The sequence below is a fragment of the Choristoneura fumiferana genome, chromosome 14 (assembly GCF_025370935.1).
Source record: "Choristoneura fumiferana chromosome 14, NRCan_CFum_1, whole genome shotgun sequence".
NCBI classification, from domain to species: Eukaryota; Metazoa; Arthropoda; class Insecta; order Lepidoptera; family Tortricidae; genus Choristoneura; species Choristoneura fumiferana.
In genome coordinates, this window is record NC_133485.1 from 13,566,732 (window position 1) to 13,580,988 (window position 14,257).

At 39.1% G+C, this 14,257-nt stretch overlaps 2 protein-coding genes across 9 annotated transcripts in view; one reads left to right on the forward strand and one right to left on the reverse strand.

The window, feature by feature from the left end:
- The window catches only part of dpa (disc proliferation abnormal), a 19,858-nt gene extending 17,195 nt beyond the window's left edge, over positions 1-2,663 (forward strand). The window contains exon 17 of the mRNA XM_074097845.1: positions 32-2,663. Coding sequence (XP_073953946.1) covers positions 32-127 — 96 coding nt within the window. The 3' untranslated portion in view covers positions 128-2,663. The remainder of the gene's footprint in view (positions 1-31) is intronic.
- On the reverse strand, positions 1,385-14,231 carry puml (pummelig). Of its 8 annotated transcripts, none has more exons than XM_074097861.1 (9): positions 14,038-14,231; positions 13,479-13,509; positions 12,237-12,284; positions 8,303-8,379; positions 7,771-7,977; positions 6,743-6,917; positions 5,899-6,171; positions 5,184-5,373; positions 1,385-4,541 (listed from the first exon to the last, which is right to left on the reverse strand). In XM_074097861.1, the coding sequence occupies exons 2-9, from the start codon at positions 13,490-13,492 to the stop codon at positions 4,287-4,289; spliced, it is 1,239 nt and encodes a 412-aa protein (XP_073953962.1). In that variant the 5' UTR covers positions 13,493-13,509; positions 14,038-14,231; the 3' UTR covers positions 1,385-4,286. The 8 variants fall into 8 exon arrangements, with proteins under 8 accessions (XP_073953962.1, XP_073953958.1, XP_073953961.1 ...); XM_074097857.1 differs by lacking the exon at positions 13,479-13,509 and adding an exon at positions 13,754-13,874; XM_074097860.1 differs by lacking the exon at positions 14,038-14,231 and adding an exon at positions 13,754-13,833.
- Positions 14,232-14,257: the final 26 nt, after the last annotated feature.

The following is a 14,257-nucleotide window of genomic DNA, read 5'->3' on the forward strand; positions in this document are numbered from 1 at the left end:
GTAGTAGTTTATTTATTTATTTTATTTTCAGACGGTGACTCGCGAGCAGTTAGATGAAGCGCTACGCGATTTGCAGGATGAAGGAAAGGCCACCATAATCTCACACACGCATTTACGGTTCTGCTAACGTTACGCGGTTCTATCGCGCACGACCTTCGGTTTATAGTACGAGTTCCCAAACTTTTCAAAGGCCCTATCAAGCCGATCAAAAAAGCTTTATCTCCACGCAATAACAAAGAAAAAGACCGTCAACCCCAAGCCGAGTCTATCAAAGGCTTTAAAAGACCCGATGGAGCTTAGTATTTGTTAGCATCCGTCAGGATTTCAACTCAATGCTCTACAGTAAATGTTTTCTATGGATTTGCGGAACTTCTCATGTTCGCCCACGAGACACTAAAATACTTAAGGAAACCCTGGTCTATGGTATAAAAAAATTAAGAAAGAATAGATACGTTATTTCGCTCGGAGCGACATCATGATTCCAGTCAGTGGTTGCTTTATCGCTGACGTAGCAAAGTCGTTGTAGCTTTACGACCAAATGAGCCGCCCATTAGTATAGGACGGATAACGTGACCCTTTCTGTTAGTTAAATATGTTTACTGAATGTAACGTTTGTTTACGTCGTGTTAAGCCTTTCTTGGCATCAGAAAAACTCATAGTCAAAATACCACCAACGGGACTTATCACGCTAACACACACGAGTAAATGAGTAATGTTGCCGAAACGTCGAGGTAAATATTACTCGTGTGTGTTAGCGTGATAAGTCCCGTTGGTGGTATTTTAACTATGAGTGAAAAATCACGAAAGTTTAAAACGTTATATCAGAAAAACTGCAAAAATACATTATAGGACCGACCGGCCTATTCCCTGTATTCCTACTCATTGTCAAAAACTCTTGCAAATTAATGGTACAGTCGCCATCAGGTATTTCGGAGCGGCCAAGGTGTCCAAGAATAATTTATTGAATCAGGCGTTACTTTGCGGAGGTGCATATCAATGAACTGAAACAATTACTTTGATAAGGTCGCGGGTGAGCAAAAAGTAATTGTTTCAGTTCATTGACCAAGAATATCGAAACATGAACTGTAGTGCCTTAATAATAGAGTGCATGTTCCGATATTATTATTGACCACCTTGGCCGCACCGAAATATTTGATGGCGACTGTAATACTGGGAATACACTGACCGGCCACTACACCGCTAAATTTAAAGTGCCTTATTAAGACCAATACAAACAGGTTACGTATTTTGTGCCAGCTCTGAATTTGTACCTTATTAAAATAAAATAATTGTTTGTGTAAGTTGAACTTATTAATAATAAAAACACTATTTTAGTAAAAGGATCGTTTTATTAAGGGTAGGTACAGCACGAAATAAAAATCTATTTAATAATTAATAAATTATCTGTATTTACATAAAATTCAAACCGCTTATCAAAAAAGCCAGCGGCTAAATAACAGTTCACAATAACAAATATTTTGACCCTTTGAAACACTGTCAAAAGAACTTGTGCATTTCAAACATAAACAATCCACATTTCACTCTGAATAACCGACGTCAACGATATTGCACAAACTTTCTTAAAGCTTTATATTTTTATACTAACAATAATACGGAGGGACAAATTTAATGCTTGGAGTAATAGGAATGGCTATAGAATGAGGTAACATTAATAGACTAACTACTTTTGTGGCAATCCATATGGAAAAGATGGTTCAAAGGTCAGAACGACTTCATTTAATTCCTAATTTGTCCACATTACCATATAATGTTGTAGTGTCTTGACTCGTCTACTGTCCTGACTTGTCCACTGCTCGAAAACCGAATATAATAGGAATACATGTATATTGTATACCCATAGGAAATGTGTACAAGTAAGAACAGTGGACCACATAGGATTTATTTATTTATTTATACGTTTAAGATATGGCACCGGATGAATTGAGCAAGTAAGTGTCGAAAAAAAAAAGAACATTATAGCTGCAATCGCTTGCACCATAGTTCAAGCACTCGTGCTTTTATTCAATCCAATGAGGAGCATTGCGTATTTTTTTTATACATAAAGAAATATATAGACGCATTTGCCGCATGGATTGTCACAATTCGAAAGCTAAGTTTTATGCGACTATAACTCTATAAGAGAAAAGATGGTACTATATACTATAGATAGATAGATCGTAAACTTTTTGGACAAGTGTAATATGGCAACAAATTTTATTATACATAGTACTACCCGTAACCTGTGAATGTCATACTCGTAACTTAAGAAAACATGCCGAGTGATTTTGTAGCGAACTTGATTTACTTTTCGCAAAAGCTTGTCTTGTAGGACCAAGAAAGGGCGGTGTTACGACTCATATGGCCTGATTCGCCACATTCTGATGGTGATAAGTTTCTGACACTTTATGTTGCAGATGTCTGTGATGGCTTCTTTTGTTTATTTTACGAAAAAACGTTTTTTAAGTTTGCAATACTTACGCTTCGGTAATTTTTAGAAATTAATGTGCATCTACGCAAATATTGCAATTTTTTTAGAGACACTGACAACGTCCGACTATAAATTATACATAATAATAGTACCATATACAAAACCTGCCAGACACCAACTTTAACTCAAAAAGGTGGGTGCAATAATCCAACACAAAGCACAAGTACTGAGCGGCCCTCAAATGTATGCAGTAACAGGTATTTTTGTATGTTGAATGGGCCTAATTTTCTGCCGCTGAGTATAGGTTAAAGTGAAATACATGTGATTGGAACTAACACTAAGTCGGTGATTCAACGACCAACCTCTTTTATTAGTCCAGGCTTACCACGACCGCACATACGATTTCTGCATTACAAAATCAGAGTAGATATTCCGTAGGTGCAGTACATTTTCACAGTGACTTTTCACAGCTATTACAGCGCGATAGCCCTCGCCAATATTAGTCATGGAGCAGTATACAGAGACTGCAGCGACGGAACTTCAAAAGCACTGCAAAAAACGTAATGTGCGGTCGCGTGTATCAAATCGTCCTGCATTTGCTGCCGAGAATTCCGGGACACGAAAATGCCCGTGTGAAACCATGTCCCACTGGGTGACAGTACGCACAACTTATGCAAGCACGGAATCATGGAACATTCATGTAGTCGAGTTCTTATGCTTTTGAGCTAAGATCAAAAGTATGTGAATACGTCTATTGTAAATGGCGTAGAAGCGTGTTCAGATAATTATGTTTGATTGAATCTTTGCTCGTAAGTATAAGAATTCGACTGTACGTGTTGTTTTACAAGTCTGCTGTCGGCAGTGACATTATTTATTTATTTATCTATCTATAATTATTATCTACTATTGAACATTAAAAAAACCAACATGCGAAAAACACACCAGTGAATCACCAGCAATAGCTTCTAACAAGTCGAAAAGTGTATTCAAAACGTTAAGTATTCATTTTGATTAAGGCAACTTCCTGTGCATTCAATCATTTACAATTCTTCCACGACTTGGTCAAGCTATTAATACTCAGTTCAACGCGAGAATACGAAGAATAGTAGTAAAATCAAAGAGTGAAAAGGGCCCATAGAATAACCACGTTCTTCTACAGTAATTAAGTGTATGTTAGCTCTCTCTCTCTCTCACTCATCGTCAAAGTCTAGGCGCAATGAATGTGCGGGCGTCATAGTAAATGTAAACAATCATCAAGCTTAAATTCCGAAAGTTCGACGCCTATTGGGGTATGTAAACAAGCCAAGTGATCTCTACGGACCTTGCTCGTATACATAATGTTTCCAGCATTTATCGTGACTACTTATAGTAATTCTGGTGTAGAGGTCATTGAACGTGTGACCTGTATCGTAACTGTCGCTTCTACACAAACTTCATGAACTATCCTAATATAACACAGCCTCACTCGCAAACAAAAGGCCTATATGGACGTTTGTGACAGTCTCCCTTATCCCTATTGCAAGAAATCACTTATGTCTAGGAACTGTCACTGGGTGCTGTTTGACCTTTTGAATAGGTATGAAAATACGAAAGTGAATACTTGCAATAAGGGCTTCATGTCAGTTTTTATGCAATTAATTTATACACGTTACAAAGACTTATTGCACCAAATTCCTAAAGGCAGTGTTAGTGTTCCCGTATTGGTGGCATTTAATAATGGCCTCATTATCAGTAATACAAAGAGATAAACGTCCATCGTGACAGTTTCTCTAACTAACATCATCATCATGAAAACTGACATGAGGCGATTTAGACAAAGGGTGGTTCTCACTTAGCAACGAAACTAGAATTACAATTATCAAGAGGCAGGCGTGTTGGTGCCAGGTCGCTCGGGGGTGCCCTCTGGCTCGTCCGCTTGGTCGCCGCTTCGCTCGTCCCGCGCGGCGCTTCGCTCGGGAGTGGCGCTTCGCTCGACCGCGTCGCCAGCTCGCTCATCGGCCGAACGCGAAGCGAGGCGGTCGTTAGCGTCTCCGCGCGCGCAAGCTTCTAGCACAAATTTGTTGAACAAGTCTGGTTTGTCGAGATACACGTGGTGGCCCGCTCCGTTGATTACCTATAATAAACGAAATAAAGTTGAGGACATTCGATGGATTACATCGATCGACGTACACGGAACATTTTGCCATGTATTAATTAATGCTCTCAAATAACAAATCGAAGGTGAAAAAATTAATAAATAAACAACCAGTTAAACTTTACATCGTTTAAAAGTCTACACCCGCATCTACAGATCGTAAGGCCTCGAGTAGGTAGTATCGAGGAGTTTTCCACACGTTATAGCCGTACTGAGGTAATAAATAGTCATTGATTCATAAATACAAACTTTTCTTTCTACTCCGCAACCACACAGTACAGTATTCGTGGACACCTTTTTTTTTTTTTTTATTCGAATGGATGGCAAACAAGCAAGTGGAGCAAGTGGGTCTCCTGATGGTAAGAGATCACCACCGCCCATAGACATCTGCAACACCAGGGGTATTGCAGATGCGTTGCCGACCTAGAGGCCTAAGATGGGATACCTCAAGTGCCAGTAATTTCACCGGCTGTCTTACTCTCCACGCCGAAACACAATAGTGCAAGCACTGCTGCTTTACGGTAGGATTAGCAGCAAGATGGTCGTAGCAATCCGGGCGGACCTTTCACAAGGTCCTACCACCTGCGAATCCTACGGTTATAGTGGTGTGGTGGATGTTACCTGGCTGAAGGTATTGTAGGGGCTCCGGCGCTGATCGGCGATGGTGGCGGCGGCGTTGTTGTCGACCCAGGAGCGCGACCCGTACAGTACGGTGACGGGCAGCGCCGGGTCCAGCTGGCTCATGCGCGGCGCCATCGGGTTCTTCGCCCATCCGAAGCCGTGCATCAGGGAGTGGAAGGCGCTTTCGCCGCTGAATAAAACGTGTATGTTCATCATTAGCCTTTGACTCCAAAAACACAAAGGTGTCGTGCGGTCGTGCCTAATACGCCAGCAATGCATTAAAGTGTCAGGGCTAAGCTGCACTTCGATCACGAATCTATTTCGAACCTAATTTTATTTTATATAACACGGAGATTTGTCATTTTCGACTTGTTAGTGCTTGGCATATACACAATAGTGACTGATCTGATCACCTCATTAAATATGAAATCGTCCAAAGGGTTAAAATGTCATGAAACTACGAATAATATAATGTAAATAATACAAGATTTATTAAAAATCCATAGGAAAACATGACACACTTCGAGAAAACCACACATTCCTCATACAAAGTAAGACAACCTATGGAGTCTACTAATGCTACAAAAGGCGGTATCTAAAAAAACACGTTTTTGAGTTATTTATACCATTATGTAGCTTAAAACATTCTGGAACTATCACGAAATCATTCTACAATAATTCATATAATGGCATTACGAAAAGCATGCCAACTAACCTGGGCGTCTGCGCGTTACACTGGTGTATATAATCAGGTATAACCGTATCGGCGTCGGACACATAGTTGAGGTATTTCCTGGACAGATCCGGCCGCGTTTTGCTGATCAGCCATTTGCCGGCCGGGCCCGCGACCCGCACGGCCCAGAGGGGGTTCAGGGGGGACACTGCCGTGGCCACGGCGCGGACCCATAACGGGATTTGGTACTTTTCGTACACGTTCGCCGGCTTTTCTACCATGCCCCACGGGTCTGCGAGGATAAGGTGGCGCACTCTGTAGGAAAAGGGAGTCAAGTTTTAGAAATTTTGTATATATCAGCTACAATCGGGATCGGTTGGAGTTCTAGCCTAAATTGAATAAAGATATTTTGACTTTGACTTTGAATTTGCCCCCTGTGTCACCAAATCAATGGGTGGTGAAACTAAGGGGCTGTTTTGGCTTCTTTAAAAATGTTGAATTCATTCTTAGTAATTTGGATACATAAGACGATTGGATTGGCTATTGAGCTGAGGCCGTATTGTCTAACGCGCTGACGTTCGGGATCGCATGCACCATCTCTTTCTACCCTCGTCTTATGCCGTGTGACAGAAAGAAGTAGTGAAAACGATTGTGATTATTTGGTATATATGTTTTATGATTTAAATTCGGGTTTTGTTCCGCGTGCCTTGACTTTAAAAAAGGTCGATATTCATCGTCGTTTGATAGTCTCGTAATCACGGCGCATGCAACTGTGCCGAAATATCGAGCTTCTCTAAAATCAAGGTACACGGAACAAAACCAGCCGAATTTAAATCTAAAAATTAGTAATGACTGCGATACAACATTGTGTTGGTATATATGTCACCTGTCTGGATACTTGAGCGCGTAGGCCGCCGCGATGTAGCCGCCGAGGCTGTGTCCCAGCAGGATGAACTCCCGCAGGTTGACCTCGCGCCGCCACTCCTCTACCGACTCCACCCATTGCGCCTCTACCTTCTCCGCGTCAGACGAAAACTTGGGACGCGAGCTGCGACCGAATCCTGACAAGATATGACGCTATTTTTATTAAACTTCAAATGACGAGATCCTCAACCCCTCGTATGCGTATCCGTGCCAGTTCATGAACTGCGTAAGCACCGATACGTTTCAAATCGACTACGCTGAAATTACAACTTTAGAAAGAAAAATTCAAAATACGAAGCGGGCAACCTCTACTGACGTAAAGTTGCCGCACCGAGGTGTCAAATTCTGAAACGGCTCCCGCATACAAAGGGTTAAAGTCTTCAGAATGAAGATACATGGACGTAAAGGGTCCCAAAATATGCAAATCGAATTGAAATGAAAAAAAGTCGAATCGATTGGTCTATTTGTCGGATAACGGTTATGTTCTCTTTTTTCGGTGCTCCAAAAGGAAAGATTGAAGAAGTGATACATACATATGTAGATGCGGATATTAAAATTCTGCTAATGTTAGTGTAACAGATAAAGAGCAAGGACGTGCAATATCAAATAGATAAAACAGTTGATGCTTTCCAGAAAAAAGTAACTGATTATGTGATAAGCTATTTAATCGACGCTGCTATTGGAGCCGACCCTGCATGTATTACGTATTACATAGCAAAAGGACTCAGAACCGAAACTCAATACCTACAAGGATTTTCTTTACCTCCCTTTTTTATGCAAAACAGAGGCCGTATTGTCTAACGTCTGGGCGCTCGCAACTGATACGTGAACTAGAAGACACAGCGTTGGCCGGCTTTTCAATAGGTGGAATCGATGAATATTTGCGGGCAGCCGGTGACGAAAATTGTCGTTCATTGTGGCGTTCCCAGGGCGAGGCCTTTGTTCAACAGTGAAACCTCTTCCGGCTGATGACAAAAATGATACACTCACCCAACAGATCAATGGCATAAACCGGCCTGGTGGCAGCGAGCGCGTCCAGGTTAGGGCACCAGAGGGCGACGCCGGCACCCATGCCGTGCAGCAGCACCAGCGGCGTCGCCGGCGCCTCCTCGTTCAACGAGATCGTCCATATCTTGTCGCTCACCCCCACCACCGAACCGATGTCCACGTAGAAACGCTTGTACGCCGTCTTCAAGCCTGAAGTGAAAATGACGCTGTGATTTTGATTACTACACGGTAGGTACAGTATTAAGTAATGCAGATGATTAATATCTGCCAGAGCGTAGCGTGCAGAAATATCTGACACGTCCCACCGCCCTAGAAATAGAGTCGTATCAGATAAATATCTGAAATAAATATGCACGCTTGTTGTATTGTATGGCTGCTCTATAAAAAGAAAAACGTCCCCACTTGCGTTTCTAAAACGCGCGTCAACGGCGCGTTTAGAAAATGCGATGTGCAAAATCTGTAACACATACAAAGTTTGAGGTTCTGCTGTTGGTGTTATACCACTAAAACTTACACGATAATATTTTCTTCTCAACGTTACGCAGCATTGCGTCTGAAGTCCGAGTCCAGCTGAACCATCCGCCTGTCCAACTAGAACACACATCCCAACATTACATGCATGCTGCTACCGTAGGTACTTACATAAAGGGCCTGAGGGCCTACTCCGAAATTCGAAAATCGAAGTTCGTTATGTGTACCATCCCTCTCACTCTCGTATTAAATAGTAAGTTCGAAAATTTTCGGAGTATCGCTTATCGTATATTAGTGTAATCCCAAATCTCACTCGGGTTTATTTATAATTAGAATAAATAGTGATGGACAATGAAGACACGGAACGACTATGACTATTGCTCGAATTTCGTCACGAGACTTTAGCCCACGCAGTGCGCTAACTGGCGCGGGTGCGGGTAAAATCCGTCACACGTGACGCGTGCAGTTAGCACTATTCATGCTATTTTTCTATAAGCGTGCAAACCACATCAGCTAGAGGCCCTAAAAAGGCGATTAACTCCGTCAGTCACTCCACGGGCAGGAAGAGTTTCTAACAATGGCTTGTCCTGTCTTACCCATCTGTCATTTGTACATAAAAAATTGCACCCAAGACGGATCCGAAACGAATTTAAAGTTGTATGAAAAGTCACTAGTGATTTTAGCTCGTCACGTCATTGTATTGGTGCGCGAGCGAAGCGACAGAGGTGTAGTTGTGGGTCATTGTACGAAATTGATCCTGTGCGTGGATCGAACCTGTGTACAACCAAGGAAACTGGATCAAATACCAGGGTGGAACCTTTTCATAATCAATTTCGCTATGATTTCTTTGGTAGATGTATGCTACCGATGTATGGGATGTCAACATGACATTAGTTGTAAAATTCAAAGGTTCCACCCTGGTACGTGAATCAGTTTCCTTGACTGTACATACATTTAAAAAACAATTAGGAGAAAGAACAAAGTTAATGTTGCTCAAATACTATAGACATTGATTTCATCTAAATGCTAAACTAATAGTAACTAAGGGTAAAAAATAACGTAAATGGTCTACTTTCAGGGAGGGGGTCGATACCAACACACCGACGGAAAGCAGTTAAACAAAGTTTAAAATTCAAGATCAATAAACAACGTGTAGCGCAAGAGAAAACGATAAACGCACACACGTTTATTTTGTAAAGTTATAAAATAAACGTTTACAGTTTTCTCTTGCTATGCAAATTCTCGATAACCATTTGTTACGTTTCCCGCATAGTGGGATCAGAAAACTACGTTAATATTAGCTCGAGTTTCTATACGTATCTATACACGGCTGACCGCGTCTTGGTTACGTTTGTTTATATCACATGCAATCAATTCTCTACGCAAGGAAATAGCTCTAATACATGAATCAAGGCCATAGTCATTACATTACATCGTAGAGCTTGCCGGCACCGGCAAACTACACTAGCAGTGTTAACGTGGCTTCGGCTTCTTACGGTGTGTGACTTCACGCAATCATTTCATTATAAGTAGGTATATTTTTATCTCTTATATTATAATTGTTCAAAATAAAGCATGTTAATAATACGCGTAGTTTTAATATACAGCAGTTGGAATTGTTGAACGACTCATGAACGTTCGACAGATTGTATATAAATAAGAGATACGAAATCTAATTTTCGCGCTGACGCAAAGTCATTGAAAAGCGTGAATATATATTATGGGTTCGGTTAGTGTATGACCGCTGATATGGCAATTACATGAGGGTTTGAATTATCAGGTCACAAATTTTGTCGGTCATTCCGGGTCGACCATTACAGGTCGTACTTTAACCGCATCCGAATATCTGGAACAGACAATCAACTGCGTAGATAGATTCGTAAAATCAAACACCGCAGGATCCATGAGATAGATGAGGCAGGAGCTACGTCTAGGCAATTTAAAATACATCATATCGCGCAGGCATTAAAGTTACTTTTTAGCATATTATTGCTATAATGATTAGATACGTGGGGTAGGGGACAATCGTTCAGAACGAGATAAGTGGATTGCTAAAGCGTGATGGTAAGAAAGTAAAGATAGGATATACGCAGCGTTGGCTCTTGCCCTTGATCAAGGTAAAGCGATATAGTCTACACCGCTTCCGCGCCTCTCAATTGACGCCATTATAATTTTATTTTGCACTGGAAACTGCAAAATGGCGCCCTGCGCGACCTGAGCGACCGCTCCTCTTGCTCTACCCCAGCAGGGCTACTAGGAAACTCGAAACTGGAAGTTCGTGTCGTGCGATCCCTCTGACACTTATACTATTTAATACGAGAGCGAGAGGGATCGTACGATACGAACTTCGATTTTCGAACTTCGGAGAAGGCCCTCTGCAGGGCTACTACGAAACTCGAAGTTCGTATCGTACCGTCCCTCTCGCTCTCGTATAAAATGGTGTATGTGTCAGAGGGACCGCACGACACGAACTTCGAGTTTCGTAGTAGCCCTGCTGGGCCGGAGCTGCATATGTATACGGACATTGTATGTATGTGTTAGTGCTTTAAGCTTTACATTATGTACTATTGAAATATACCATGACAAGTTCGCGTACGTGATACATGGTAGAACCCTGTCGCAGGGAGCCTCTGCTGCCTTTATAAAGATTTGTTTTGATAAGTGCGGCAAATGCTGACTGCAACAGGGTTCTACCATGAGTCATGTATGTACGAACTTGTCATGGTATAGCATTAATTAATTGTAGTTTTTACCAGTGCAAAAAAACAGCCTTTGTTATAATGTAAAATAATCTAGTGTAGCATATTAATATTATTAATCATTTGACGTTCTTTTGTTTCTTTGATTAGTGAATCACTGATTAAAGTTCACAAATGAGATATACATACTGTGTGTTTACTGGATATGTATTTATTTTTGTTTACAAGCAATTGTTATGTGATGACAAATGCCACAAAGGTCAAGCATTAACTATGACATCACAAAAATAAAATAAATATGTTAAATTTAAGTTAAGTTATTATCTTTTTCAGATTACGGGACCTTGGATTATTCCTTGTCATTTTACGCAATTGACTTATTATTGTCGTGAATTCAAAACACATCAAGGTCAGAGCTATTATGTACATAGCTTAATGACGTAGTATTGTTTCAATTGAATATGTCGACAATGCCGACAAAACTAATGATTTCTGTGATTTAGCCTTGAACTTCAGCTACTTTAGATTTAGGCTCTTGATTGGAATTAGTAGCCAATTAGGTCATTAAGGTCACGCAACATACTTTAGGCTAACTAATATAAGGCGTCTAATGCCCTTGTTTTATAATGTTGGACGCAAAAGAGGGTTGTTAGAAGTTTGACATCAATGTCTATCTGTCTGTGGCATCATAGCTGCCAAATGGCTGGACCGATTTTTATACGGTTTAGTAAATCGAAAGCTAGTTTACATGAGATGGGTCTTAGCTAACTTTCATTAAAATCAGTTCAAAAGTTTATAAGATACCGAAGTTTAAAATGAGAGTGGCAGGGATTATTAAATTTTCTAATTCTATTCCGTGTAATTCCTACTAACTCATACTACCTACATTGTAACCTACTTGAAATTTTTGACAAGTTTCTTATGGTTCAATTGGAAGAAGTAAGAATACAACTATAATTAAAATAAATACTTGAACATAAGCCAGTATTGACTTTCAGTGCTCATTTAATAGGTGATTATTGATTAAGTAAATAGATACTATATTGTCACTACTTTGAATAAATCTCGTATCTAAAATCAATATGTCAACAAAATTGAACATTGACATAATGTTCATAAAGTCCACTCAGAAAAATTATCTATTTTGAGGTACGAGTTTTTTTTAAAGTAGTGACAATATGTTAATAAAATATAATGCAAATCTAAAAAAGCTAGAAGCTGTGTGTTAACAAAGCATATTAATAAAAGACATCAACTGGAATATGGTACAAATCTTACTTCCAAAATATAGACAAAATACTTCCAATCCATGTCCTGCTTACTACACTGAAATACAGAAATATCAATAAGAATCAACGGCCTTTTGAGCCTCAAGTTTCATATACTTGTATTGTATGTAAGTAGTAGAAAACTAAATGAAGCCATATCCACCATAATTTAGAACTGTCAATTTCACTTCAATATAGATTCAGTGTGATCCAAAGTGAGATAATTTCTGAGCACCTAAAAAGGTGCTTGCTTGATTGACACAAAATATTTTTTGAGCTGTGTTCCCACCACATTTTATAGTTTACAGTTGAATATTATAGAATATTTATTGTATCTCAAAGATAAATAATAAGATTAAGATGATTTTTTAATTTTTTTATGCATATACTATCATTTCATTTACAAGACAGGTGTGAAATCATATATCCTAAGACTGATAAATGTCAAAGTGTTGAACATTCTGTGGTGATAACACAATTTGATTTTAATGCATAAATCATGCTTCATTTAGTTTGCTATATCATTATCATAAACTGTTGTAATAGTGACAATAACTTGCTTAATAAATACATGTACACACTTACAAATGTTCAAAATGACATTGCTTAATTTGTATGACAACATTTATCTATTGTTTTGCCAATACTCTTCAAACTATCATGTGTTATAGTGAACTGCTTGTGTGATTCATATTGTTTGATTTGTTGTATTAAACTTTCAGGTTGGAATATGTTATTGAAAACTAGTGACAATAAGTTTTAAGTATCTTAGAATGAATTGAAAGATTTAAGGCTGAATTCATCATATAATTTGTGAAATGATGTAAAATTTATGATAACAGGTTACAAATGCCTAGGGGATTCTCATGCTATCTGATGGGCAGTAAAAATATTATAAAATAAGTAAATATATCTAGTGATTCTCTAATGATAGTGGGAAAAACACCTGCCAAATTACTGCCCCTAGATAGGCTGTAAAATATAGTCATTATCAAAAAATCAATGAAATATGATATGACAGTATGTTACTTCTGTTGTTTCAGAACTGCTAAGATAGTCAGTAGTGTTATTATTATACATGCAAAAGGTGACATATTTTTATATGCATCATAAGCCAGTTCTACATACAATATACTCTGTTAAAAAAATGTTTAGTCAAATAGGGTTCTAATGTCACAGAATATCTGCCCAATGCAGTAATACAAAGCAAACAGCTATATGATCACACACAAATAACACACAAGTTACTTGCTTGTCAACCCCCATTGAAGACTTAAAAATATCTGAAAGTGGACAGTGGTGCATCAGTGGAAAACATACAGAAGATTTTCTTGAGATTGTTGATGAAAGTATCAGTTTGTATCGAAAATTAAAATAATTATATGTGACTTGTTCAATTATTGGATTTCAGTGAATGTGTTGCTTTGAGTTTAAGTTTAAATAGTTGATACTAATTACCAAGGAATTTTTATTTTAGTTAATGTGTGAAAATGCTTAAAATAAATAATAATGTATCTAGATAATTACCTTAATAAGCAAATAATGACGCGAAAAATGAGCGGCATGACATACAGACTCCAAATTTTACATGATAAATGGATTCCGTACATATCAGATGAATTCGAACATGGGTGCGCAGCGTTGAGACCTTCAAAGCGAAAAATAAAAGCGATCAAAGAACAGACAATTAAATAATGAATGTGTGGGAAACGAAAATAAATGTGACGACGTTTAATAAATAAGTTGTGCAATACTAAATAGTTAATCGTTACCGAGACATCGATCAGTAATGCGCAAAAATTTTAACATACCTGGTTTCGCTCGTAGTTAGATTCAGTTCACTACCCATTTGGCTGCTCCTTGTAATCCAATTAATAACATTCCACTCTATAAGCTTAAATTTAATAATACTGCTGTGTAACCGTGTTCATTTACTTCGATGCGCAAAATAAAATGATATGCTGAAAAAATCTGCGGTTTTCTGTACGCAGCCGACAGCAGCGACAGCAGACTGTCACTGTCAGTACTACA